At 58.3% G+C, this 27,218-nt stretch overlaps 9 protein-coding genes across 9 annotated transcripts; 4 read left to right on the forward strand and 5 right to left on the reverse strand.

Moving 5' to 3' along the window:
* Positions 1 to 514: 514 nt before the first annotated feature.
* On the forward strand, positions 515 to 1,807 carry PSEUBRA_000329 (Biotin and thiamine synthesis-associated domain protein; the record flags this gene model as incomplete). The annotated part of the gene is made up of 1 exon (XM_016435938.1): positions 515 to 1,807. One exon carries the CDS (start codon positions 515 to 517, stop codon positions 1,805 to 1,807), a length of 1,293 nt encoding a protein of 430 aa, XP_016294920.1.
* Positions 1,808 to 2,119: 312 nt separating this feature from the next.
* On the reverse strand, positions 2,120 to 5,458 carry PSEUBRA_000330 (Zn(2)-C6 fungal-type DNA-binding domain protein; the record flags this gene model as incomplete). Its single annotated transcript, XM_016435955.2, has 1 exon — positions 2,120 to 5,458. The coding sequence occupies one exon, from the start codon at positions 5,456 to 5,458 to the stop codon at positions 2,120 to 2,122; it is 3,339 nt and encodes a 1,112-aa protein (XP_016294921.2).
* A 1,252-nt stretch (positions 5,459 to 6,710) lies between these two features.
* PSEUBRA_000331 (uncharacterized protein) lies at positions 6,711 to 7,799 on the reverse strand (the record flags this gene model as incomplete). The annotated part of the gene is made up of 1 exon (XM_059464362.1): positions 6,711 to 7,799. One exon carries the CDS (start codon positions 7,797 to 7,799, stop codon positions 6,711 to 6,713), a length of 1,089 nt encoding a protein of 362 aa, XP_059321048.1.
* A 550-nt stretch (positions 7,800 to 8,349) lies between these two features.
* On the reverse strand, positions 8,350 to 9,279 carry PSEUBRA_000332 (Ribosomal protein L10/acidic P0; the record flags this gene model as incomplete). The annotated part of the gene is made up of 1 exon (XM_016435948.1): positions 8,350 to 9,279. The coding sequence occupies one exon, from the start codon at positions 9,277 to 9,279 to the stop codon at positions 8,350 to 8,352; it is 930 nt and encodes a 309-aa protein (XP_016294922.1).
* A 369-nt stretch (positions 9,280 to 9,648) lies between these two features.
* Positions 9,649 to 10,758, forward strand: PSEUBRA_000333 (HEAT, type 2; the record flags this gene model as incomplete). Its single annotated transcript, XM_016435936.1, has 1 exon — positions 9,649 to 10,758. The coding sequence occupies one exon, from the start codon at positions 9,649 to 9,651 to the stop codon at positions 10,756 to 10,758; it is 1,110 nt and encodes a 369-aa protein (XP_016294923.1).
* Positions 10,759 to 11,007: 249 nt separating this feature from the next.
* On the reverse strand, positions 11,008 to 12,409 carry PSEUBRA_000334 (LisH dimerization motif, subgroup; the record flags this gene model as incomplete). Its single annotated transcript, XM_016435958.1, has 3 exons — positions 11,008 to 11,511; positions 11,878 to 12,073; positions 12,342 to 12,409. The coding sequence occupies 3 exons, from the start codon at positions 12,407 to 12,409 to the stop codon at positions 11,008 to 11,010; spliced, it is 768 nt and encodes a 255-aa protein (XP_016294924.1).
* An 844-nt stretch (positions 12,410 to 13,253) lies between these two features.
* Positions 13,254 to 15,095, forward strand: PSEUBRA_000335 (Zinc finger, CCHC-type; the record flags this gene model as incomplete). Its single annotated transcript, XM_016435932.1, has 1 exon — positions 13,254 to 15,095. One exon carries the CDS (start codon positions 13,254 to 13,256, stop codon positions 15,093 to 15,095), a length of 1,842 nt encoding a protein of 613 aa, XP_016294925.1.
* Positions 15,096 to 15,322: 227 nt separating this feature from the next.
* Positions 15,323 to 17,521, reverse strand: PSEUBRA_000336 (Lecithin:cholesterol/phospholipid:diacylglycerol acyltransferase; the record flags this gene model as incomplete). Its single annotated transcript, XM_016435945.1, has 1 exon — positions 15,323 to 17,521. The coding sequence occupies one exon, from the start codon at positions 17,519 to 17,521 to the stop codon at positions 15,323 to 15,325; it is 2,199 nt and encodes a 732-aa protein (XP_016294926.1).
* Positions 17,522 to 18,193: 672 nt separating this feature from the next.
* PSEUBRA_000337 (Cell morphogenesis protein N-terminal) lies at positions 18,194 to 27,106 on the forward strand (the record flags this gene model as incomplete). The annotated part of the gene is made up of 1 exon (XM_059464363.1): positions 18,194 to 27,106. The coding sequence occupies one exon, from the start codon at positions 18,194 to 18,196 to the stop codon at positions 27,104 to 27,106; it is 8,913 nt and encodes a 2,970-aa protein (XP_059320968.1).
* Positions 27,107 to 27,218: the final 112 nt, after the last annotated feature.

A 27,218-nucleotide genomic window follows, 5' to 3' on the forward strand; every position in this document is an offset into this window, starting at 1 on the left:
GGGAGCTCGTTCCCATCAAAGCCGATGAAAGATATGAGATACGCTGGTCACGTCGTCGCTCAGAACAAGGCTGAGAAGGCCAGGAATGCGCTGGGGGGTAATTGGAACGGCACTTCGATCATCGACTGGCCCTCCTGACCATGTGAAGCTGCTGGAATTGGCGAAGAGCACACAAAGAGACCTGTGAAGCTTCTGGAGAGGATGATGCAGTTGGCTAGTAAAGTGTTGGAAATGCCTTGCAATCCGATGGACAAGCGAGTTCGAAAGCGATCTGCAGCCTATCAGCAGCCAGCCAGCCGGGCTTTTGAGAAGAGGGTCCTCACCCTGTATCTTCTCTGATTTCTCACACACAGACCACGCCCAAAAACACGCGGTTAGGAGTAGCGGCGGTAGTCTATCTCTAGCCGGATATCCAATCTTCCAACAGGGCGGCGTTGTCGATCCCAGATCATCGATCAGAGCATCTTTCCTCCTCCCTTCCTCATCATCCCACCATCCTTTCGCTCCTCACGCAATGTCGCTCCTTCGACAGAAAGCAGCTGGCCAGCTGGGCCGCCCCTTGGCTGGCCTGGCTCGTCAGACTGCTCAGCCCGTCGTAGCTTCGCGCCCAATCCCAGCCTCACGACGTGGACGAGCGACCGCCGTTGACCCCGCTGATCCCGCAGCCACCGGCGTCGCCGCCCCTTCCTCCTCCAGCATCCCCTTCACGCCCACCGCCACCACCTCGCTCCCGCCAACCGAAGGCGCCGTCCGCCACAACTGGTCGCGCAAAGAGGTCCAACAGATCTACGACTCTCCTCTTCTCGAGCTCGTCTTCCGCTCTGCCAACGTCCACCGCTCGCACCATCCCGTCAATCGCGTTCAGCTGTGCACGCTGATGAACATCAAGGAGGGCGGGTGTTCCGAGGATTGCGGCTACTGTTCTCAGTCGTCCAAGTACGAGACTCCTTCCAACGCATCGAAGCTAGAGGACCTCGAGACGGTGCTGACCGAGGCGCGCAAGGCGAAGGCCAACGGGTCGACGCGTTTCTGCATGGGTGCGGCGTGGCGTGAAGTCGGCGGTCGAAAGCGTGGCTTCAACCGCATCCTCGACATGGTTCGTGAGATCCGTGGGATGGGCATGGAGGTGTGCACTACGCTCGGCATGCTCACCACGGAACAGGCCAAGCAGTTGAAGGAGGCCGGTCTCACCGCGTACAACCACAATCTCGACACGTCCCGAGAGTACTACGGAAAGGTCGTCACCACTCGTTCGTACGACGATCGTATCGGTACCATCGCCAACGTCCGCGAGGCCGGCATCAGCGTTTGCTCGGGAGGCATCCTGGGTCTCGGCGAGGAGCACGAGGACCGCGTCGGACTGATCTGGGAGATGAGCACGCTCCCCGAACACCCCGAGAGCTTCCCCGTCAACGCCCTCGTCGCCATCCCCGGCACACCCATGGAACAGAACGAACCCATCTCCTTCCAGGACATGCTTCGCACCGTCGCCACCGCCCGCATCGTCCTTCCCGGCTCGATCATCCGTCTCGCCGCAGGTCGACACCTCTTCACCGAGTCCGAGCAGGCAATGGCCTTCTTGGCCGGCGCCAACGCCATCTTCACTGGAGAACGCATGCTCACCACCCCTACCAGCTCGTGGGACGACGACAAGGCCATGCTCGGCCGATGGGGTCTGAGGGGCATGGAGAGCTTCGAGGACAAGACCATGGCCCCGCACGGACACGCCGCAGCGACAGGCGAGACAGTCTCCATCGAGGACCGCAGGGCCAAGGCCGCCGCTAGCCAGGCTTTCCAGGCCGCTTAAATCAGCGTAAAGATCGTAAGGCTCGCTGCCATGTCGAAGTCATGAATATGAAGAACAGTTGCAAGCATTCACTGAAAGACGAGTTGATCTCGTGAGTGGGTTCGGGACAGTCCGTGGTCTGCCTGCTTCGAGAAGATCGATTAGAGGGGCATATGACAAAGCGAGCTAAAGACGACGAAATAGAAGGAGCAGTTGCGGAGAAGATGGAACGAGATGTGAGCAGCCGAGACCAGTATAGGCGGAAATGGCTAGGATTGGGGAATAGGGAGACGGGAGCAATCGGAACCTGAGCCCTTCCTTGCGTCGACCACGCTACAGAGCCATGGCAGGCGCCGACGACTGCATCAAATCCTGAATGACACCAATTTCGCGGTCCATCGTGTCCCAGGCATAGCCGAGCTGCGAGAGCGCCTCGATCATGTTGTCCACCTCCTTCTTCTTCGAGCTGTGTGTGTACGGACCGAGATCTAGCTTGTGCATGTCTTCCAGTTGGTGCAGGATCTCCAGATGAGCGCTGGATGTGGGATCGTTGAGAGCATGGGCGAGGCGAGCAGCCTGGACGCTATCTCGCTGCGAGTCCTGCCCAGCAAATTCTTCGACAATCTGCTGATGCTGCTGCTGCAGCAAGGCTTGCGGGTCGATGAAGTTGCCGTCGTCGAACGAGGACGCCGCAGATGTACCCTGCCCATTCGCTCGGCTGACCAGCTCCTCCTCCGAAACGCTCGGGATCTTGGCCAGGAATTGGGCAACGGGGAAAATTTGTCGCAAGAAAGGTCCGCCGGTCTGCAGGATGCCCAAGGGCAGCAGAATGCCAAACAGACGGGCTGTCTTTCGGCAAGAGACGATGGCGCGTTGCATGCTCTTGTCGAACAGAGCCTTGAGCGTAGCGGCCACAAGCTTGTCCTCTTCCGACACGGCGCTTGATGTGCCTAGCGAGTGACTCAAGCTGGCCATCAGCGCGGCGTTGGCTCGGTGACGCTCGCCAAGCGCCCGGAAAAGCGCAAGGTAGAGCAACGAGCCGCAGAGCTTGATGCTGGCAATCCAGCCAAGCGGACGGAACGGCTGGAGGCTGTTCATGGTGGACCATGCCTTGGATGCACATCGGTCAAAGAAGAGCATGAGCGAGTCGAGGCTATTCCAGACGGCGCCGCAGGCTCGTTCCAGCTTTCGCAGCTCGGCCAGCGAAGGGCGGGCGGCGAAGCGTGCGGGACGCGGCGTAGGTGTCATCGACGCACCCGCAGGACGCTGCCACGGTGGGATGGACGGCTTGGAGCCCTCAGCGGAATCTATATGAGTTGCCAAGAACCTCGAGAGCGCACCGATCTGCACCATGGTCATGATCACGAACGACAACCCCATCTCACCGGACAGCACCACTTCACCCGTGGGCGAGGAGGCAACCGAGACGGCATCCTTGCGGAACGTAGCCTGACCCACCACCTCGAGGGCGCGATCTTCTGCGAGGTAGGGTCGGCGTCGATTGAAGGCCGAAGCCATCGAGTCCCGTGTCCAGATTGTGAGGTAGATCCGGTGGGCCTGCATCGTGCTGAGCATATGTTCCACCGCGTGTCGATTCGTCTCGTCGACAACGAGCTTGGCCGACATGCCAAGATTCTCGATGTGTCGGCAAGCTGTGTCGACAAAGGCATGGGCTTGTTCTCCATCAACGCCATCGAGCAGCGGCGCAAGCAGAGCAATCACCTGAACACCTTCGACACTCGGCTTGGTGAGAATGTCGTACTTGTGGACCAGAGAAAGCGCATGATTGAGAAGGGCATGGCAGAAGGCTTTCCTCGCCTTGCCTCGACGCAGATTGTGTTCGAGATCCCCGCGACGATAGGTTCGCATCAAGCCCTCGCTGCGCGTGGAGATCCAGGAGCGCGGACTCAGCCGGTTGGCTTCTGGCGTGAGAGGCTCGGCGGACGAATCGGGAGCGTCACTAGTTCCGTCGCCGCCATTTGCTTTCGAAGACTTGGCCATGAGCTTCGCGCGCTTGGTCTGGATATAGGTGTCGGTGCACTTGATGCGTTTGTCCTCGCAACGGCTGCAGCCCATGCCGTCCGGCCTCTCTGTCACGTCGCATCTCACACGACGCAAACGGCAGGTATCGCAGGCGACACCTTGCTTGCGTTTGGGACGCTTCGCGCCAGCTTTGGGTCCTTCCGCGTCGCGAACGTCGAGCGAGGTCTGAACCACGCCATTGTCATCCACCTCTTGCAGGCGACCGTCGGCCGCGTCAAGGTCCTTGAGCTCTGAGCCGAAAGCGATCGGCGCGTCCGTGTAGTGGGCCGCCCAAGCGTGCAGGACGGCGAAGAGAGCCTCGGTGGTGCCCGCGGTGCCGATCTTGCTCTCCTTGGTTCCGGGCCAGGTGATGGAATCGAGGCCCTGAACGGCGGGAATCATGGAAGGGATGCCTTCGTCGGCACATCCGCCATTCGACATGATGGACATTTTGCGGGGGTCGCCGTTGGCGGCATTGAACGTCTTGCTGAAATGAGCGAAATCAACGACAGGTGCCTGCATGTGGCAGACCGCAAAGAAGCAGTTGAGCAGCTGAATGGAGAGGGAGCCAGCCATGACGCGATCGTTGATGCGCACCTCGGCGCCCCTGAGCTCTGTAAGGGCACGTATAAGGACAGTCGAAGAGTTGATACGCTCTTCCAATGGCTTGATGTTGGATGCTTCGGTGAGAGAAGCGCCGTGCAAGATGCGAGCCTGCTCGATACGCTTGCCTGAACGGCTGGGTCGTGGATACCGTCGTGAGGGCGGAGCATGCGTCTTTGTGCAGACGTATCCCTTTTCATCGCAACGGGTGCATCGAATCTCGTGAACAGCCGTGCCAGTGCTAATTGTTCTCTGCATCTCGTTCACTGCCTTCTCGGCTGTAGCTGGCGATGAGCTTCGCGCAGCGTCTGCTCGACGATCGTCCAAGTCGCATCGAAGATGTTTGGTCCGACATTGGTCGCACGTTACGCCTTGCCGGCGTGCCGACTTCTTCTTGTCGTCCAATAGACTGTCTGCGTCTTCTGAGTCGGGCGAGCCTACCGAGGAGTTGGCTACTTCGGTACCGTTGGCCGCATGAGCTGCGAAAGAAGACATATCGCTCGGCGTCGCAAAGCCTTCGAGGACATCAGAGCCGGGTTGAGAGTGTGCGGAGGGTACTGAAGACATCATTGCGGCGGGCTCAACATGGCTCGGATGACCGTTCGCGCTGAGATCGGCCAGGTAATGCGCGTAGTAGCTCTGTGCATCTTGGTCAGCTCCGGAGAGACCAGCGAGACCAGCGAAGGGAAACGGCTGATTGGCGAAAGCATTGAAGGGAGAAGAGGGCCCATGCTGTCCCTGGTCGAAGTCGGATGCTGCTAGGCCGTGGGCAAGGCCTTGACTGGCTTGAGGCGCCGACAAGAGAGAGTTCGTCGCATTCCACGGGCTCGGCAAGCCAGCAGAAGGCTGCTGATGTTGTGTGGACGGGGTCAAGTTTGGCGACTGCTGCTGATACCGTATCGACTCGAGATTGGAAGGGCCGCTGAAGTGAGTGTGAAAGTCTGCGTACAGATGGGAGAAGGCGGAAGCGTCGATTGGCATGCTGGGCAGAGCGCCGCGCGGATGGTGCGCAGTGCTCGTGACGATGTCCTGGCTGCCTTCGCTCATCTTTACGCGTGTGATGAGGGCGAAGGCATAGTATGATGGAGGCTAAGGTGGCTGAGGACGGGGAGTGAGCGACGAGCAGGGAAGACTTCAGAGGTATGATGTTGGTGCAAAGGTCAGAAGAAGGAGGATGGGATCGGACGGCGTGAGTTGGAAAAGCTCAAAGGGTGCAAAGGATCTGCAGAATGACTGCGCGCGCCAAGTCTGGGCGCCGATATTGCAGCTCTCCACAGCGTGACTGCCGTCCGTTTGCTGGCTTCTCGCGCAGCTCCGCTCCCATCACAATGAGACGTGTGACTTGCTCCAATGCTGTCACAACTCGGACCACCTCCGCATTGCGCACATCATGGAGCTGCAGACTACTGTTGGTGGGCACAGCGCGCGTGGTGAAAAAGCTTAAAGCCGGCAGGCACCACGTCGGTAAAACAAAAAGCAGACCGACCCCACATGCCCTGCAGCTCTCCTGTCTTTCACGTCGAGGGTCACAGCAGAAATTCGCCGGCGGAATTCTAGAGACTCGAGCTTGGCAGCTGAGGGTTCCCTTTCCCTGTCGAGAGACGTGGTGCATTGCCAATCACACTGATGCCCGGCAAGGCGGTCACTGCGGAAGGCGTTCGACATGCTGCATCAGCTTTCCCACGCTCAAGCAGAGCAAGGCGCCACCCTGCGAAGGCTAGCTAGTGGTCGGCTGGACGCGAGGTCAATTTGGGACTTTTTCCCACGCTCAAGAGACCGGCGATCGCTCCGCTTCTGAAGGGGCTCGAGCAAACACAATGGCCTCCGACGAACATACCCACATCACACGGTACTGTATTCTTTGCATCATGACAGCGCGCAGCGGAAGCAACAGCCGGACCAACAGCGACCTCTCTTCGTTGGGCTGGACCCAAGAAGATCTGCTTTTCACAGCGTCCAGCCTTCGAGGCAGGCGCTTAAATTTCGGCTCTTCTTGGCCTTTTTGCAATTTTGGGACGGTGACCCTGACTCGGCAGCTTTACGTCGCAAAGTTCCGGCGCTTCCACACGGCTTCCAGCCGAACGCAATACAGCAACCCAGTCACAAGTCCACGGATGTCATTCGGCTTCACATCGGCTTCCATGGTCTCAGCAAACGACATGAGAAATCGACGATATCTTAAGCTGCAGATCGGCGATGCAGAACCTGACATGTTCGCGGACGCAGGGGGTAGCCTCCCGTATGGCAGGTCTCTTACACGCACCTCCGTCTGAAGGAAGCAATTGATGCACAAGGAGGGCTAGAACAGGATGCGTTCCTTGCAGTGGTTACATGATACAATGCTGCGCTCAAACATCTCTTCGTTCTGTCTGCCATCCTCCATCTCTCGACCCTGCAGGATGACATGCAGCCTTTTGCGGGTCCCAGCTCGTCCTGCGCTGGCGTCAACGCTCTCGTCTGTCTTTGCTGTCTGCGCAGCAACATCGGAGAACATCCCCATATCGATGCAGTAGCCCTGGAACCCCATCTGGAGGCCTTCTCCGCGCAAGTACGGCTGCTCCGGCCTTCGTGGTCTTCGCTTTCCCACCTGCACAATGATCTGAGTCGCGACGCAGCCCTTAAACACCATCGTCGATTCCGTCGTGGCAGGTGTCCCCATTGAAAACCGATCGGACCAGTATGGCGTCCTAGACTCGTACAGTGCAAAGCGCTGTGGTTCTCGGAGGCGTTGATCGTCTGCAGCCGCCTGCTCCCATATCCGAGAATCTGCGCGATCCGTCTTGACCACCGTGCAGACATCCCTCAGCGATGGCTGCGAGCGAAGCTGGTGAATCAGAAAAGCACCTGCGATGCCGTGCCAGCCGGTAAGATGCAGGCTGCGAATCTGATTGATGCTTGTCGTCTGCGATGGAGAGCGAGCGGTTGTCACGCTTGTCTGTGCAGCGCGGTCTCCAGAGAGAAACACAAGAACAGACTGCAACAGATGCAGGTCGATCAAGCTTTCGTCCCGGGAGAGCTGTCGCATGGTCTGTGACAGATCCACATCAATCTTGCCGTGGCCTTCCATTCGTACTTCTGAGCTTGACTGCGTGAGACCCAAGCGGTCGATCTGCTGGGCCGCCTCTCTCCATTCTGACAGATTGAGTCGATGAGCGGGTTCCAGGAAGAGCAGTTCTCGATCGAATTGGGCGAATCTGTCTCGCAGCGTGTGGCTTATTGCTCTGCTGACGAGGACCAGGCTGCTGAGGTCCAGAAAGCGGGACAGGTAGAAGAGCAGCTCGCTCGGTAGGGCCTCGATGCGCGCCAAACAATGTGGTGGAGGATTTGTACCGGTTCGGAGCGCCGCGACTGACCTTGCGGGGGCGGACTGCGATACATTTGAGGCCATCGTGTCTCTCAGCCTTGCTAGGAGAGAGGAGGATGATGTCGTCCCCCGACCTCTGACGACCTCGAGCTCGGGCGTGAAGGGATGTCTTGGTTCATATGTCCATCTTGAGGTCTTCGGATCCGCTCGATACTGGTCCACCGATCGGACTTGTTCGACTTCAAGCTCTCTGAGTTCGATGTGGAGCCAAGGTGGGCGGTTTCGGCTCTACGATAGCTCAAGATCGAGCGTGATGATACGAGGCATGGTGTTGAAGGTCGAGAACGAGCACCGTGCACGAAGGAAGCTCGGTCGGAAGATGCAGCAAAACATGTGGAGGATTTTGCTGCCAAAACGGACCTCAGGGTCAACCAATCAGACCGGCTTTGAAGATGCTTTCCCGCACTGAGAAGCGTCACGAATGGACACAGCGACACTCGGTCTACTCAGAACCGGCACAGGCATCTTGAGAGCGTTCGTGAGACAGTAATCGAATCGATGCAGCGTGCAGATAGTACAGTGTGACAAACAAAGGGAACGGTGTGCGTGGCGGCGGAGATGACTTCAAGCGCTCCTAAAGTCCCTCTGGCATCATCATGTCCTTTGTGACGGCGTCTTCGGCATCCTGGTCATCCTCGTCGTCCTCATCGTCGTTCATCTCCTCATCGCTTTCCTCCTCGACGTCCTCGCTATTGGCCTTTCCGGCGGCGCCGTTGCTCTTACGGTCTCTTGACCAGCCGTTGTCGGTCGGTGCGCGCATCTTGCCTGCCTGTTTGCCCACGAGCGCCTGATCCTCCTTCGACAAATCAATCAGGTGCACACCGCGCTCTCCCTTGTCCTCTTCTGCATCCGCCGCGCTCCAATACGCCAAAGGAATGAGTCGGAAGTGGGCCATGTGAACGAGAATGTGCTTGAGGACCTGTGCTTGGCTCGAAGTGAGCGTCTGACCCTCCTTGCACACGGTGTAGCTCTGCAGCAATGTGGGGATACCGCGCTTGAGCTCTGTGGGCATGCCGAGCTGTCGGAGTTGTGGCTCGACGGGGTGCGGCAGTGTGTCTGGTGGGTTGGAGCGGGCCATCACGGGTCCTTCCGGTAGCTCGATGGTTTCCGTCGCCTTCGATCCACCTCGTGCAAAGTCCTCGCGCTGGTAGTCCTTGAACCAGTCGATCACCTCGGCGGGCGAAGACTCGGTGAACAACAGACCAACATCACCCGAAAGACGCTGGCTGATGCCGCTGATACCTGTCCTCACTTCCTCCTCCTCCGTCATGCCAAGCGCGAGAGCAAGCACCTTGAGCTTGCCAAAGAAGATCTTGCTGCCTTTCCATAGGTCTCGTACCTCCTTGAGGTAGTTGTTGCGCATCGAGTGGTGACCGAGGATCCAGACGTAGGGGTATTCCTGTGCAGCATCGCGCACCTTGTCGATGAGGTTGGCCTTGTCCTCTTTGGTCTTCTTGTCGGTCCTGGTGAGGGACACCACCTTGGCTCGCTTAGCTCGTGGCATCTTGTGTTATGTGTGCTCCTGTAGAGTGGGTTATGGTGATGAGGTGAAGCAGAGAGGCTGACTGACAGTGAGAAGGTGGAGAGGCAGCAACTCCCAACGTCAACGGACTGCCCTGCAACCACAGAACCCTGAGGCTGGAAAATTTCAGAAAAGGCAAATTCTTCTCAACGACCCTGGACGTCAACTTTTTCCCAGCTCTGCAGACTGCCTGTTCAAAGCTCTGACCGCTGCTTACGTGTTCCAACTCTTCTGAAATTTTGCCTGGAAGCGGCGTTTAAGGTTTTGGCGCAGAAGGACCTTTCTCTCCTGCACGAGCGCATGCGATCCTTCCCCCGAAACGACATCCCCTCATCAGCTAGCATTGCAAAGATGCCGGTCCCCTCGACAACAAGCAACATGGAATCGCTCGAAAAGAGCCTCTGTGACTTCTCCGGCTCCACGCCGCTCGACCAGCGCTTCCGCTCGCTCTTCACCATCAAGGGTCTCGCTGCCACCTCGGACGAGCACATGCAACGAGCCATCTCGATCATCTCCGCCGCCTTTTCGGACGATTCGGCGCTCCTCAAGCACGAGCTGGCCTACGTGCTCGGTCAGCTGGAAGACAGTCGTGCACTTCCTACGCTCAAGGGGGTGCTTGAAGACCTCCAACAGGATGCGATGGTTCGACACGAAGCGGCTGAGGCGATGGGAGCCATCTCGGACCCCACCGTTCTTCCCGTCCTGGAACAGTATCGCAATGACGGCGATGTGAGCGTCCGCGAGACCTGCGAGCTGGCCATCTCCAAGATCACCTTCGACAACTCTTCCGAAGGTCAAGCATTGAAGGCGTCGAAAGCGCAGGCCAAGGTGGCGGAGGAGCAGAGCGGTTTGGGCGGTGTAGAGTCGGCGTTCAAGCCCATCGATCCTGCACCTGCCATGACGCCCGCTGCGAGCAAGGAGGCCGCTAAATCGCAGGCAGACAGCATGTCGTACGACGCAACACAGGTGCCGCTGTTCCGAGAAGCGTTGCTCAATACAAACCTCAGCCTGTTCGAGCGCTACCGGGCCATGTTTGCCCTTCGCAACGTCGCACACGGTGGCGGTGAAGGAGCTGTCCAGGCTGTGCTGGCACTGGCACAGGGGCTGAAGGACGGCTCGGCGCTGTTCAGGCACGAAATCTGCTTCGTCTTTGGCGAACTCTGCCACCCAGCTTCGATACCAAGCATGATTCAGGTGCTCAATGATGCGAACGAACACGAGATGGTCCGACACGAAGCAGCAGAGGCGCTCGGTGGCATCGTGGAGGAGGGCGAAGAGGAGCAAGAGGCCAAGAGCGGCGATTTCAAGCTGGTGATGGACACGCTGAAGAGGTGGGCCGAAGACATGGAGGCGCCACGGGTGGTCAGGGAGAGTTGCGTGGTCGCGCTCGACGAGCTGGCGTACAACAACGACCCGACCCAATTCCATCGTGTGGAAGCGCCGACGGCTGTTGCTGCCTAGTCGTACCGCTCCATCGCTCTGCATCTGTCTCATCCTGCATACTTCTCGCATCCACGTCCTTCTACGAGACCCCTTGTACACTATCACATGACTGAATCTGATCTCGCATCTCGCAAGCGGACGGCGTGAGGACAGATGAACTTGCTTGCAGATTGACAGGTACAAATACAGTGCGACGGGAACGGGAAGACGACAGAAGACAACGGTGCAAACAGGACAGGGGTATAGGAGAACGTTTCGACAAGGAGATCAGACCGTGAGCGCTGCGCCAGCTTCGCCATTGCGAACGACCGCAGCGGTTGCACCAGCATCAATGCCAAGCGCGCCCTCGAGGTCGAGATGCGGGAACTCCCACTTGCCAGGCCCCGTAGGACCCATGAGCTCCTCGCTGTACTTGAGCATCTTGATCAGCTGCGGTAGCTTGGGTTCCCGACCTTGACTCTGCGAGGCGAGGATGGCAGCGTTAAGTTCGCCAGCTGTCTTGAGTCGCTGGCTGGGAGAAAGAAGCTCGGCGACGTGTGGAGGCGCAGCGAGCGGTCCGGTTGCAGGAACACCACCAGCCTTGGGCACATCGAAGGCAAGAAGCGCCATGGTGCGCTCCAGCTCTGGTAGCAGGTCGGGGTGTTCTTCGCCGCGAGGAGCGAGCTCTTCCGAAGCGAAGGAGAGCGCTTCGTTGACGAGACCGGCGCGAATCAGCTCGATGAGACGTTGCTGCTGGAGGTGGAAGAAGAGGAGCGGGTTGTTGTCCAGGATCTATCGGCGAGATTTGCAGTGAAACGAAGGAGACGAAGCTGAATGTCAGAATGCGTGTCCAAGTCTTTCACAAGACGCATAGCATCAATCCTGAGCAGCAGCGGCAGCAGCACCGTCCGTTATGAACAAGAACGACGAGCCGTCGAATGCGCGACGTCGAGTCAGAAGTGTTATGATTTGGTGTAAACAGTTATCCGCACATAGACTCCCACTGGAGCCCGTTGCTAAGCGTGGTGCATGAAAAAGTTTGTCATCATTCGAGGTGGGCGCGGATGGAGATGCTGGTGGGTGTGGCGATCCCGTCGTGTTCCACTGCGGTTCACTGCTGCTGCTGCTGCTGCTGCTATAGCTGGAGTATACACGTACCTCTGGATCAAGTTCGTTGACACGGCCAATGGCGTCGTCAATGTCGCCTCGCTGGATAGCTCCTCGGATGATCATGCGGTTCAAAATGCTGTCCGAATCGACGAACGGCTTGAGACCGCTCTCCTTGCTGAAGGAATCGGCTGCATCCTTGTAACCTTCGATGACAAGATAGTCCATGACGAGTCGGTTGAGGTCACTGCAGGTACAAGAGCGGGAGAGAGACAATGCCGATGATGGTCAGCGTTTTCGCCTCTCGATATGATAGGGGCCAGGCTGCTCCTCCGCATGCATGTCTCCTTTCAGCTTGTTAAGGCTAGCTCGTTGGGTCAGTGGGCATAAGTAAAATGGTTTTCCTCATCAGATGTAGGAGAGATTCCCACTTTGCGTCAAGTCTCATCATCGAAAGTAGAGAGCGAGAGAGACATGCTTGCGTCGAGGGTAAGCGTTATAGGTGTCTGACTTACTCTTTGGCGACGTTGATGGACGAGAGCTGACGTTCCCATTCCGACTTCTTGAGGGGTGCTTTGGACATGCTTGCGTTGAGGAACGGATTTGTCTAGATCGAATAAGGTAGGGACGGTCCAGCCCCGTCGGCGGGCTGCGAGAGCCGGTAGGTCGTGGCAGAGAGGACAAGCGGAGGGGCTGGCAACGGAGCTTGAACAGCGCTGCTCTCGACGAGCGAAAATTTGGGCCTGGTCGGTTGAGCAGTCGATCTGCCGTGATGAGGGTGGTGAATCGAGATGAAGGGAGCAGATGCGAAGGTGTGATTGGCTGAAGCGCCATTTTGAACCGCATAATTTTCATTTTCGAGGGTCCTCGGCGAGAGAGAACGAGCCTCACGGAACAGTCACGAGTGGAGAGGCTGATTCCCATCCGGCCGAAAGTCGATCACGCACAGCCAGGGTCAAGCGAGCTGCTGCTGAGTTGATTGAGAAGGCATTGTGCTCCGCCAATTGGTCTTCCCTTCCGACCACCACCCACCCTCACCATTCCGCACAAGCTCATAAGTTGAACGGCGCTCGAACATTTGCAACTTGACCATCTTCAGCCGATCGTCTCTTGGTTTCGCTGCTTGCATAGCAGCTCTGTACCCTTCCCCTCTCCCTCGTGTTGCAGAGTTGATGCTGGTGAATGATCAATTCTTTTAGTATCGTCCCCCTTGATTGATGTTCCTTGGTGCCGGTGTCCTTGAAGCTCACTTCCTCTCACAGCGATAGCAATCCTGCGAAGCTTTGCTTCGACCTCGCTCTAGCACGACTGCCGCTCGCGCTGCCCTCGGCGACTTTGAGTCGACACACTGCGCCCTTGCATAGGTTCAACCGGCTTGTTCTCATTTCCTTCCCTACGTCTGCTAAGCAGCACGAAGCATAGGCATCATGGCGTCCGCATCCGTCTACTACAAGTTCAAGTCACAAAAGGAGCCCTCGCGCATCACCTTTGACGGCACGGGCATCTCGGTATGGGATCTCAAGCGCGAGATCATCCTTCAAAACAAGATGGGTCGAGGCACCGACTTTGATCTGGGCGTCTACAACGCCGACACGAACGACGAATACAAGGACGACAATTCTCTCGTTCCAAGATCCACACAAGTCATTGTGCGACGCTTGCCTCCATCGAAACCCGGCCGCGGCACTGCTCAGAACTACGTCGCTGATGTCAATGGAGCTGCGGACAACACAGGCGCGAGCCGATTCTCTGGCACAGCCAATGCAGGAGGCGTCAAGCCGACCGATGCTCGCTCGCAGATGTATCGCGGGCCCATGACAATGCGATTCGACGGTGGCAAGGATCCATCGGCGCAGCCATCTGGCAGTACTTCGGGTGGTCCAGGGCCAGGCGGCCCTTCCTCTGGAGCTACGGGAGATGAGGCTGATCGTATCGCTGCCATGTTTCAGGCCACCACAGAACAATGGGACGAGACGCAGGAGCGCATGTCGCACGCCACCTACCGCGACCGCAGCGGGCAAGCTCGTCGAGGTGGCCCACCACGGCCTATGACGACTCAACGTCCTCAGCACGTCCCCGATCGTCCACCACCCATCGGCTACGTCTGCTTCCGATGTGGAAAGCCAGGGCACTGGATCCAAGATTGTCCCACCAACGATGACAAAGATTTCGACAATCGACCTCGTTTCAAGCGCACCACCGGTATTCCCAAATCCATGCTCAAGACGGTCGAGCAGCCGACCGACGAAGATCAGCGCGCAGGAGTCATGCTCACCGCCGACGGAACCTATGTGGTCGCCCGCGTCGATCAAGAGTCGTGGCGAAAGAACCGCGTTCGAACCAAGCCTCTCACCCAATCTGACGTCTATCAATCCGCACCCACCGACACCTCACTGGCCTGTCCGCTTTGCTCCAAGCTGCTTCGTGACGCCGTGATCACGCCCTGCTGCAAGACGAAATACTGCGAAGAGTGCATCCAGACCCACTTGCTGGAGCACGAATTCATCTGCGCCGAGTGCGACAAGCGCGTCGCCGATCTCGAACAGCTCAAAGCTGACGACGAGACGCGCAGGAAGGTCAAGGAGTATGTCAAAGAGACGATCGAGCAGAGCGAGAAGGAGATCGAAGACCAGAGCAAGAACGGCGAACAGGGCGACTCGAACGACAAAGAAGGCTCGCCAATGTCAGGACGTCAGCGCACGCTCAGTCCAGGCGCATCGCGCAACGATCAGGACGAACAGACGCACAAGACCAACCCGCAGGGCGAGAACAGTCTTTTGTATGGAGAAGGCAACGGGAGCAACAATGGCCAGGCAGGCAATGCCGGCCAGGCAGGAGGGATGGTGTTCAACCCGCAAATGGTGCAGCAGATCATGATGATGCTTCAAAACCCGCAGCTGCCACCTCCGATGCGCATGCAGCTCCAGATGCAGTTGCAGATGCAGCAGTTCGCCTTCATGCAGCAGATGCAACAGCAGGGAGGCGGAGGCGGTGGTGGGATGAACAACCCGGCGATGGCTCAGATGAACATGATGCAAGGTGGAGGAGGAGGGCCATCGTGGGGTCAGCAACAGGCTACACAAGCCACCAATCCCTTCAGTCATCGTGCTCCCCCGACGAATGAGCACTCGCCTTACATGCGCGTCCCCGTGAATCAGGCAAGGACCACAAATACGACGGGGACGAAGCGCGACCGTCCGACGGACTTCGTCGAGGTCGGCAGCAAGGGTGGCGGAAGTGATGCGAGCAAGTCGGCTCGAACGGATTAAAGACAATCAGATTTGTACTTTGCAACACCAATCGAGTCATTCCTTTGGACGATGTAGCATGCAGTAAATTGTACGAGTACAAGTGAGCAAAGCTGAAGGTGCGTGTGTAGGTCACACCGGAGCCCTGGGATATGATTAACATGCCGATGATAAAAAAGAATAGGAAATCCAGCTGTAAAATGTGTACACAAAACAGGCAGGAAAATGTAGCATGGCATCGTCCTCGTCTACGGACCTGGGGTGGTGCCCAACCACTTGACCCGGCTCGCAAACCTGCGAATCTCGGAAAAGTACTGATTGCCCACCTCCTCGCCTCTGCCCGCTGCAATCTTGAGAATGGCCTCGTTGACGCCTCTGGCGCCCAAGATGTCGACATGATCACCGGTTGACTCGCCGCCTCTGAGATCCATTGCTTCCGGCTCGTGCTTGAGTTCGTGGGTTACCACGCTGATGTTGGCCGGATTCCAATGCGGATGCTTCCATCCTTCGGCACACATGGCGCCCAGACTGAGCAACGAGACGGTTCCGTCGCCATCGCCCATCTTGCATCCCGCGCGCACCTTTGGCAGAGCATCCTCCTTCTGCACAACGTGGTCGATCCAGCTGAGACGTGCGGTGGGGAAGTCGAGCGGTGGGGTCCGCGAGACGTCCGAGTGGTTCTGACCAAAGATGCCCGGTTCGTCCATCTGTTCGCCTATCGAGGCTTCCGTGACATACTCCCCCTGCTGATACCAGTAGGATCGCTCGGTAGGCTTACCGACACCGTAGATGCAGTACAGCTTCATACTCGGTGCGTGGGGCAGCGTCGCCTCGAGCGGGTTGCTCCACTTGGTGTGATCCGCATCGTTCCTCGCCAGGCTGTCCGCATCGCGTTCGATGCCGTGCGAGTAGTTGGTGGCGAGCATCTTCTGGAACGAGCTGGGCGCGTGCTGGAGCATCCAGTTGTGCGCCTCGGTGGCAGTGAGGTTGGTGCGGACGGTCTCTTCGTTGAGGTCGTGCTGGTCGGCAGAGGGTTGGCGGAAGGAGTAGATGTGACCGTGAGTGTCTTCAGCGCCATGCTCGTCGTCCGGTGCCCAGGTGGAGTTGCCCCAGATATCCTCGCCGCCCTTGATGAGCATGCTCGCGCCACCCGCCCAGGTGCGGAAGAGCTTCGCCCGCTCACGACGGCTGAAGAACTTCTCCAACAGGTAAGCTGCGGCAGGAGGCACTTCGACCGTGTCCCGCATCTCACCGGACAGCATCACCGCCATCGCCTTGGGCACGCCCAAAAAGGTCCCTGCAATCGAACTGAACGCCTCAATGTGATCCTCCACCCAATTTGGTCCTCCATTGCCGTAAAACTCGCCTTCCGCTTCCGCCCACTTCATAAAGTAGAAGAACACCGAGCTGCCCATCGAATGCGCCACGATGACCGTCTTCTTACCAAACAGCGCCTTGTTCTGCTCGATCTTGAGCTTCAACCGCGTAAAAAAGCGATCGCGCACTTCGAGGTTGTAGTAGCTCAGCCTCCAGTCGTAGCTGGCGAGGAAGAGGTTATTGGTGTCGTAGCCAAGTACGGCGAGGTTCTCGATGACTTTGCTCCAGATCCAGTAGCCGGCGGCGAAGAAGCTGGCGGCATCGAGACCTTCTGCTGCACGAACGCGGATGCCTGGTGGATCGAGCCCTGTATCTGGATCCAAGGAGAGGTGTCGTACCCACATCTCCTTTTGCAGAACAATGGTGCGCATCATGGTGGTGGTGCCCCAGAGACGTTTTCGGAAGTAGCCGGCTGAGCTCCTGTCGGTGGTCCAGCTCTCGAGCCCTGTACTGACGATGCCTGGGATGAGGATGACGGGATGGTCGGCCGAATACCCGCTGTCGCTGAGATCACGCCCGACGCCAAAGTCCTTGTTCTTGAACCACCCTCTGGAGCGACTGAAGATGTTCTCGCCCATATCTGCGAACTCCTTGGGGATGCCAATGTCGATCGAGGGGAAATCGAGGCCGTCTATAGACTCGTCAACGATGGAGCGCAGGCTGGCCATGTGTTGGGCCATCTGCAAGTTCCTTGAGGCCAAAAAAGCGATCACTGCACCGAGCGCGGCGCCGAAAACGAAGAAGAGGCGTCGATAGCGCATAAGCCCGCGCTTGATGGGCTCTTCCACGGCTTCATGACGCAGGAAGGGGATCTCGGAAAGGTCGAGCTCGTGCCATGGCGTTCCTGGTGCTGTGACGCTGTAGCTCGTTTGACCTTTGAGAGACGGTCGTTTTGATCGTTGCAGGATGATCTGCTGTGGTGGGGTAGAGCGACCATTCTTGCTATCTGAGGATGAGGACGACGCTTGTCCACCGTTGGAACGCTGATTGAGTTGATGCGCGCTGGAGTTGCCGTTCTGGTTGGGATCGTTGGAGCCGCCGCCGCCCTTTTTGTGTTTACGGTTGTTCATCTTGACGCCGATAAATCCAGCGACGTAGTTCTATCTACGGAAGCAGTGGTGGTGTGGATGGAGGAAGCGGCCTCGTGTGGATCTCGGGCCGTTCGGTCAGATGTTCCGCAGAGGTGGAGGCTTGAGGAAGATTTATTTTTGACCCAGCTTGGCTTTCAGCGAGCGAGATCTTCGGACACATGATTTTGATGCCAAAGCCAGGCTGGGAGAGACCCTTGTGTACCGCTCCGCTGAGTTGCCCTCTGTCATCTGCCATGACCCTGTGACCCTGTGATTTGCAGAGTCTCGAGTCGTGTCGCGTGAAGCAGACCGAAAAGACCGGCGGCGGACTTTTGGCTGGTGACTGTTAGAGTGCCATCTACTGAAACGAATGATTAATTTACAAGCAGCCCTGGACTCGGCCAGGGTCCAGATGAAACACACACAGGCGCTGGCAGGCGGCCAAGTCGAGCTGAGCTGCCATCGAATAGAGACCGGCGGTGGACGCGCTCCAACTTCCTTCTTGCATACTAACGGAGGCTCGACCATCACCTCGCCTGCAGCGCAACATCGACGCTGTCATCAACACCATCAGAAGGATGCGCTCGTAACAGTCTCCTTCCAGGTCTTTCTCCCTCTTTCTCTGCACAGACGTCCGCTGGTCGCGACGCTGCAAAAGCATCGATCGACACGATGCAGGTCGTCATTCCTGATCTCGACGATAAACAGGTCTTCGCGCCCGCACGTCGGGTCCAGTCTCCCTCTGCTTCCGTGGGAACGAGACCATCCATCGAGGACAATGCGCCCTCCTCGAGTCGACAGCTACAGAACATCACCACCGCCAACGCGCCGGGGCCTTCCAACTGGGCAGACCAACCATCCTCGCTGCACTCACCCGCTTCTCACACACGCAATCTTCCCCTCCAGTCGTCCGCGCAGTCGCCTATATACCCCAATGCTCCTTCGGGACCTTTCCGGGGTGCTGCGCTCGGTTCGCATGGCAGGTCAGGAAGCGCAACCAGCGAATCGTCCGCGGGTGGATTCGGCGGTCTTGGATTCCGCATGCCTCCCTCGTCCTCGTCGCTGCGAGGAGATCGCGAAATGGAATCATCCAGCAGTTCTTCCAACTTGAATCCTGCCTTTGGAGGAGCGATTGTGGCCAGCAGCAGCTCGTCTTCTGGGTTCAGCTTTCCCACGAAGCGTCCCTCATTCACATCACTGCGCTCACAGATGCGCGCTCACCATCTAGAAGCGGACCCACTCCCACAGCACCATTGGCCCACCACTCCGACTGCTCCAAACGCACCAGCACGTCTCGATATTCCTGCTCCAGACTTGAACGATGGTGATCTTACCGCAGGCTATCGCTCAGGCCTCTCCACACCGCGTCCACCGCCACTACCGTCTGCCACCAGCTTCCAGTTCCATCAGCAGGATCTTCCATCGCCTGGCTTTCACTCCCCACCAGAGCGGTCTACACCCCTTGGTCCAATGCGAGATCGCAGCGACAGCTTCACGTCGTCCCCTTCTCGCCACACAGCCCACAGTACCTCGGCCTCACGGTCTTCGCGCTTTCACCATGCCCCTACACTCTCCTACCATTCCGACTCGCAGTACTCTGTCGGCGGCTTCAGTAGTTCTGGTGGCAGCGCTGCGTACCCACATTCGAGCTCCGTCATCAGCGACTTGCCTCCCGTTCCTCCGCTTCCTCATGCGGCTGACAGCATATACGCAGACATGCCCGTCACCCCTGGCGGCCATACCAACAACGCTGCCTTTCAGCTTCCGCGCGCCATGGCCAGCACCACGTCCTTCGACCATTCTGAATTCAACAGCAGTCCACTCAAGCCCAGCACGCGGCAGCTACGCGAGGAGCCTACACAGTCGAGACCTTTGCGTCCCTTCGACGAAAACGAGGAAGGCTCGAGTGGAGATCATGCTCCCTGGACCACAACACAGCGATCCCGCCGCAAGCCGCCACCCCCGCTCAACAATCGCGGCGAAAGCCCTGCTGCGAGTCGATCGAACGCACTCGCCATCAGTCTTGGTAACGAAGGTCTTGGTCAGCTTCCGCCGGGCATCGGTGCTGCTGATCCTCAGGCTCCTGTCGACTATGCGCTCAACATTCTCATGACTAGATTCGTCAATCTCGCCAACGCCAAGGTCAAACGCGCGCTCGAAACGTCCCACGACCACGATCCACAACTGCTCAGTGCCCTGCGTCCACAAGATGATGCTCTCTTCGACTCGGTCTGCGACTCGCTCGCACACATCTCCCGCAAAGGTGCTGCCTCTGTCATCCGCAGTCTCTTTCGCTGGAGGTCGATCACGGTGGACACCGACATCGACACCGACCTCGTTCGCCGTCATTTGACTGCGGCTGCCCCGGCCTTAGCTGCCTCTTCGATGGTAGGGACGCGCGACATTGCTGCCTACCTCGCCCGACGAAAGGAGCTCTTTGCCATCTTCCTCACTACCAAAGCGCTAATAGTCATCACGAAGGTCTTGGCTCGCGATTCTCTCGGTGAAGCACAGGCTGCCGACTTCGAGCAGCAGACCTTCACCATGCTTCTCACGTGCACTGGCGCCAAGGACAAGGACCGTACGCTTCCACGCTCCATAACCCACATCCGCGACGCTTGCTTCGAGAGCGTCTCCTATCTCATCGGCGAGATCTCGCGCGTGCGCTTCGTCACCATCAGCGATCGTTTCGTCGAGATTCTGGAGCAATCGACAAAGGCTCCCACAGGCAAGACCGTCGAGGACCTGCTCGTTGCTGCAATTCAGAGTCTGCGCCACTTAAAGATCACGATCTATCCTATGGAGCTCTTCGAGGAGGGCGCCGACTTCATCGACGTTCTGGCTCGTCATTATGCGCATTGCCACGGCTTCCGCGTCAAGTCGAGCTTCGCCGAAGCGTTTGCACATCTCATGCTGCCTGTTGCGCAGACTGCCTCGGCCGAAGTCAATCACCCGACCTGGACCAAAGCCATCGACACCATTTGGCCTCGTATGACCGCCATGACTGCCAAGCCGCGGTATTGGAGTGTCGCCTATCCGCTCCATGTGACGTTGCTCGCGGTCTCGCCCGAAGAGAAGCTCGCTTCCAATTGGTTTGCTTGCGTTGAGGCAGGCGTGGCTAAACTCAAGGATCGCGTCCACCGTACCGTCGTTCTCAACGCAGCTGTGCGATTGCTCTGGGCGTACGCCTTCCGCTGCCACGAGAGTCACACCAACACCCACAAGAAGCTCGAGGCGTTCTTTCGCATCTGGTTCCCTTCGAGCCGACGCACCATCAATCCTGCAGACACTTCGCCCGACCCTTTCATCATGATGGTCCACTACGCGCTGTATCGTCATTTCGATTTCGGACGAGAGCTCCTCCTCAATTTCCTCTGCCACTCGGCGCTCGGTGGGAACACTCTGTCGCTACAGTCAGATGTGTTGACGGGCCAGCGAATGACCATCGCCATTCGAGCTGTTCTGCTGACGCTAGACTCCCATGTCAAGGGCCAATCGCCTCCCTTCCCGTCCACCGCCGACTTCAATCGTTTCGACTTCGACACGCTTCCGGAGGGCTGCGGCGACCAACTACCGGAAGGCTTCAAGTTTCCCAAGACCGAGATCGGCGAGGCACAGGATCAGTTCAACGATCTCATTTGCAAGATTGCGCTGCTTTGCGATCATCAAATCAGCGATATGACTATCTTCGACGCACGCACCCATCTGTTCGCCCGCGGCTCTGCCACTTCGGCTGCCACGACGCAAGAAAGGGCTCTTCTCGAACGCGATGGCTACACAATGCGCTTGCACCAAGCTGCCATGATCACGGCCTTCTATCCACGCGAGAACCAGTCGTCTTGCGACCTCCTTCGTGCCTGCTTTGAGTCGTGGCCTCGATGCCTCAGCACCAACATCTCTTTCTCGAGCGCACTTGCGGTTCTCTTCCGTGCTCACTTCAGCGCTGATCCCGATCTCAGCCGAGCTTCAGCTCGTGCCCTTCGGCGCATCGCAAGCCAACGTCCAGGAGGCTCGTCTGCTGTGGTCTCCGGCTTCATGCGATGGATTTTCCGCATGGACACCGCCTTCTGGGAGATTCACCCGAAACAGGTACTGGTCATGCCCAAGATCGAGGAAGCTGTTCGCCTCTGGATCGACTTTTTGCAGATCTGGCTCACAGAGCTGCGTATCCAGAACAATCAAGCGGATCAGGGCCAGCCAGGCGCACAGAAAGGGTTCGAGATGGAACGCACCAGCGCATGGGCTTTGATGGACGAAGTCGAGGCTTATGCCCTCTTCTTGCTCTGTTCCGCATCACGACCGCTGCGCTCGCTAGCCATCGAGGTCTTGCGGCTGATCGCCGTCCTGGACGATGCTTTCCTGTCGCCAAACCGTCGAGCCGCAGCTGAGCAAGCGCGAGAGCAAGGGCAAGACGAAGAGCCATCGCGCATCGTGCATCTCCTTGACATGCCGTGCCAGGACTTCCTTGATGCCAACGATCCGCACCTCAGCTGGCATCAGGTCAATCATTTGGCTCGCTACAAGTCTCCAGATCGATCGACATCTCTCAAGATCATTGCAGAGAGCGAGAGAGAGGTCGAGCAATCGTTGTGGTTCCGAGCGCTGCCGCTCTTCCTGCGCATGAGCTTGGAGCGTTTCCCCACCACAGTCGCGGTCTTTCGATCCTACATTACCAATCGTGTGCTCGAGATGGACCATGTCGCCGTCTACGCAGCTGACATATCGAATCGTGCGCCAGCCAACACCATGTCGAGCGCTACACTCAACAAGTCGCAGGCGGCATCGGCCGCGGCATCACTCCAAAGCTCGGTCTCGATGGCATCTTTGCGCGATGCAGCAGCCGCAGGCAAGGCAGGGGAGGCCGAGACGCTGCTGATGGCCCAGCATTGGCGTTTCTATGTCTTGGCGCTGTGCACGACCACCACGTCCACCGAAGGCTCTCGCGGAGGGGTCGTCGGCAACCATCGCAGGAAGTCCAGCGAGCCTGAGACAGGCGAGCGCATGATCTCGGCGCGCGATCTCTTTCAAAAGCTCGTCCCGTTCCTGGCTTCGGACAACGAAGTATTCCAAGAGGCCGTCGTCTTCGCACTCGGCAACATCAACGAGAATCACTACCTTGCCTTGCTCGAGACCATGCAGGCGCTGAGCGGAACTCTCAATGAAGATTTCAAGGTGCGGACCGTGGCCCGCAGCGGTCTTAAGCGGAACCGACGCCTAGACAGACTACGCACTGCGCTCGCCCACGTCCTGCAGCTCACTGCGCCTCACATGGAGGCGCGCGACTACCTCCTCAACCCCAAAGTCATCAGCATTGTTCACAACTGGGTCGACGATACGTTCCACTTCCTCTCCGATCGCGACATCCGTCCAGACTGGGAATTTCACAGCCTCCGGCGATACTTCTGTGCGGTGACGGAGCACTTCTTCGACGGGCTCGCCAAGAGAGGCTCTGCCGATTCGCATTTTCCTTTCGAGATCCGTCTGCGCATGTTCCGAGTCTTCCGCGACTGGCACTCGTACAGCACGGTCAGCGAAGATGGACGAAATAAGCTGGCCAATCTTCTCGCTGCGGCTGCAGACCAGCAAAGAGACGATCGGGCCAAGGAGCGCGCCGTCAAGACGCTCAACTATGAGTCGCAGGCGCTGTCGTACCAATCCGGCTGTGCAATGGCATCGCTTTGTCAGGGCGCCATTTCGATGGTGGGAGGGCCCGCACCGGCGCCGATGGAGGGCTCCTCGCTCGATCCAAGCTCCTTGCTTCACTGGCTCAGCAGTTTGTTCCAGACCAGCGACGAGAAGAACCACGACTTGGCACGCAAGGCGCTGCGATCTCTGCTCGTCTACAACGATCAGGATGCGATCCTCGTTGACAGCGCAGTGGACCGCTGCATCGCCGAACACGACCGCGCTTCCGGCAAGAAAAGCATCTTTGTGACGACGGCCGAGGTGGTGATCGAGAAAGAGGATCTGTCCATGCCACTGCACGCCATCTTCTGCCTTGGCTTGGTCAAACTAGGGCATCCTGACTCGAGCATCCGCCGCAAAGCGCTCTCTGTGCTGGACGACTGCAGTCGTCGCTTCGACGAATCTTGCATGCTAGACGAGTACGAGGTCGGCGTGTCGAGCCCATTGCCCGCCATCTATCTGCGCGCACAGCGTGACGTCAATGCCCATCTCGCTGTGCATTTCGACGGTCTGCGAACAGCCATGCTCAGCGAGTTCACTCGTCGGTTGCCCTTGATCGAGGCGTCGCGGCGCGCGACGATCTTGGGACTGCTGCCGGAATGGCTCAGCGGCCTCGTCTTGCACACGGCCGATGCCGGCATCGAGAGCTTTGCCGCAGCTCCCCTGGAAGTGGTGCTGTACAGAGCCTTCTTGAACCTCTCCAACCTGTTTTGCTTGACGGTTCGATACGGCGACGAGCACAACTTCGAGATCCAGGAGATCTGGAGCAGCCTCGTGGCTGATCCGGACGATCTGCAGAGCGCCGATGCGGTGGTCAGCTTCCTGATCGAGCAGGGTCTTCACTTTCGGAGTGAGCAGGTCGTCAACCACTCCAAGCGGATCGTCTCCTGCATCTCTCATACCGATGCAGGTCCGCATATTTTCGAGCATCTCTGCTCTATGATCGAGCCAAGTCGCATGATTCAGGTTCCGAGGACTGCTTCTCCGCCGATGCCGGATCTGGACCATCGCCATCTGTACCGCGCTGATCTGACGAAACTCTTGCCAGAGCCAGAGGCGTCGCTCGCTTTCTCGGAAGGACAGCTGGCGCTCTTCTACGTCGGCGAGATGACTTACGAGAGGCGAGAGCAGCTCGAAACGAGCCTGCCCACTTTGCTGCACGCCATCTTTATGCACATCGACAGCCGTTCTGCCTTCGTACGAACCCAGATGGTGGAGTCGTTCGAGCAATTGATGCGGTGCATCATCACGATGGGCGCAAGCGCAGCGCACAACGCCAACGATTCGGAGTCTACCTTCTACAGCATCGACCCGGAGCGAACAGCCGCAGCGAAAGCGCAAGTCGAACGCTTGTTTGCGAGGCGCACGTTCGCCAGCTGGGCAGCGGAGACGACAGCCGCAGACTACGACGGCCAGGCCAAGATGCCGAAGAACTTGCTGACCACCGCGAATGACACGCTGTCGCTGATCGAGCCCTTCTTCGAAGTCTTCCGGCAGGACTGGGGATCCGTGGCCCTTACGTGGGCCGCGTCCAACCCGATCCGTCACATGGCGTGCCGATCGTTCCAGGTCTTCCGAGCACTCCAACCCTCGGTGACTCCGAACATGATGATCACGATCCTTGGCCGACTCGCCGATACCGTCTCCGATCACAAGCCTGAGGTTCACCGCTTCACTCTCGAGGTGTTGTACGCACTGAACCTGGTCGTCAAGCACTGCGAGAGCTTCAATCGCGAGTTCCTGGCTCAGACCTGGTGGGCGACGCTCGCGTGTTTGTCGACCGTCAACGAGGCTGAATTCGCCGAGTCAGCTTCCATCCTCGAGAGCCTGGTGGACAGGCTGGACATTGGATCGGCTGACGTGATCGCGTTCTTGGTGCAGAGGTGTCCGGAAGGATGGGAAGGCGATGTGGGAGTCCTGCGTATCCTGGTATCGCGCGGTCTCCGCTCCTCGGAGACCTCGATGCCGACGTTCCGGTTGATGGCGAAGCTCGCCAAATGCCGTGACCCAGCACTCATCGACTTTGACGACAAATGCCGCCTTGGCTATCTGTTTGTGGCAGCGCTGCCGTGGTTCCTGCAGGTGACCGAGGAGAGTCTCAAAGCAGCTGGCGGTTCAGTGACGAGCAAGAACGATCCTCGCAACGCTACTGCGGCTTCTGGCGGCGTCAAGAGGGTCTCGGCTGACGCAGGGGCATCTGGAGTCACGCACGCATCCGAGATTGCCACTCCGGTGCTGTCAGCGGTGGAGACGCAGATGGTACTGGAGATGGCAGCGGACCTCGCCACCGTTGCGTCGCTATTGGAGATGCGCGATCTGGAGCGAGTCGCTACCTCGATCTCGCGATCCCGCTTCCGAACCAAGGACGATCTGGTCCGACAGGCTGTCAACTGCATTCGATCGCACTACCTGCCCGAGCATGGCCCCGAGATGGCCGTTCTGCTGCTAGGTGTGGTACTCAATCGACGAGAGTGGATGCGCACGCAGGCGATGCAAGTGCTCAAGATCTTCTTTCAGGTGCTCGACACACGCAACCATGCAGCCTTCAGCAGCCTCGGCTCAGAGTTGCTCATGCCGCTGCTGCGCCAGCTGTCGACACCCCTATCTGCTCAAGCGCTGGAGGTGCTGGACGAACCCATCGTTGTTCATGGCGGTCCTGCTGCCAATCAGATCCTGCGCATGAGCCTGCAGTGGGGCAATACGAACATGGACGGTCCGACGCGGGACTTTGTTCATGACGCATCGATCTTTGGTCCACCGCAAGAAAGCGGCTGGGCCGTCGCCGATCCGCAAGACATGGCAACACGCACTCGAATCAACCTGCAGGCGCTGGTCAAGATGTGCGAGCACACGCTTGACATTATCCCTACTGGTAACAACGTCGACTTTGTCGTGGACGACGCCTACGATGGTAACGCTGAAGCAGACGGTGCTGCCTTTGCTCTCGATGAAGCACCCGGTGTTGGTGGAACCAGGAGCGAAGTCGCACCGGCCTCTAGTCTGGGCGATATCGTCAATCAGCTTCACGACTTGTCCTCCTTCTTCGGCGACGATCCTATGTCCAAGAGCCACCAGGCATCAGTCATGTGGCGTGAGTCACGACTGGATCGATCCGGCTCGATGCGGCAAGCGTCTGGCTTGGGGCGTGCTTCGTCGATTCGATCGAACGGACTCAGCGCGGGAGGCAGTATCGGACGCAACGGATCGCTGCGTGCTGGGTTGCTACACAGCCGGCAACCATCGCCGAATCCGACGGTGGTGCCAGACTACTCGCGAGGTGCCTACGCCGGAGACGGCGGAGGCGGAACGCACCACAGAAGTGCTATGGTCAGAGCGCATACTGATGAAGCAAGGTACGGAGGCATGGTCCGAAGCGGGTCTGTCTCTGGAGACCTGTCGAACATCGGCATGGGACGATCAACCAGCACGCCCTCGAGTCGCAGCGAAGATGCCAGCTCCACGCGGTCTCGTGCTCAAATTGCCAAGATCTTGGCCAGGTCGACGGCGCGCGAGAGTCCACCCTACATGATGCGTACCAGTAGCGGGAGGACGGCTTCGATCCGGGAAGAGAGCGGCGGGAGCAGGTCGAGCGTCGAACTGCGCGAGCGTTCGGACAGCTTTGATCAGATGTCCGAAGCGAGCGGATCGCAGCACAACCATCAAAGCAGCGGCGGCTCGTTCCATCGTAAACCGTTGATGCTCGCGCAACAGCACCATCAAAGCCCTCAGTCGTACCATCATCATCAAAAGCCTTCCTCGTCGTCAGCGTCTTCGTTCTCGTCAGGCCAACGTCGAAACGGCGGCGGCGGGGTCGGCAAGATGACTCCGGCTAACGAGGCTCGTTTCCATTCAGTGGCCAAGTCGGCCGTGTCGAATGTCAAGCACGCTGGGGACGAGTAGAGCCCAGCGACGCCTGTATCTTTGTATCAACATGACCACGTTGCATGGCTTCCAGTCAGACCAGTGCGCACGCTTTTCTCAATGACGAGCAACGACTGTATGCATGCCTGTA

This window comes from Kalmanozyma brasiliensis, assembly GCF_000497045.1.
Source record: "Kalmanozyma brasiliensis GHG001 unplaced genomic scaffold PSEUBRA_SCAF1, whole genome shotgun sequence".
NCBI classification, from domain to species: Eukaryota; Fungi; Basidiomycota; class Ustilaginomycetes; order Ustilaginales; genus Kalmanozyma; species Kalmanozyma brasiliensis.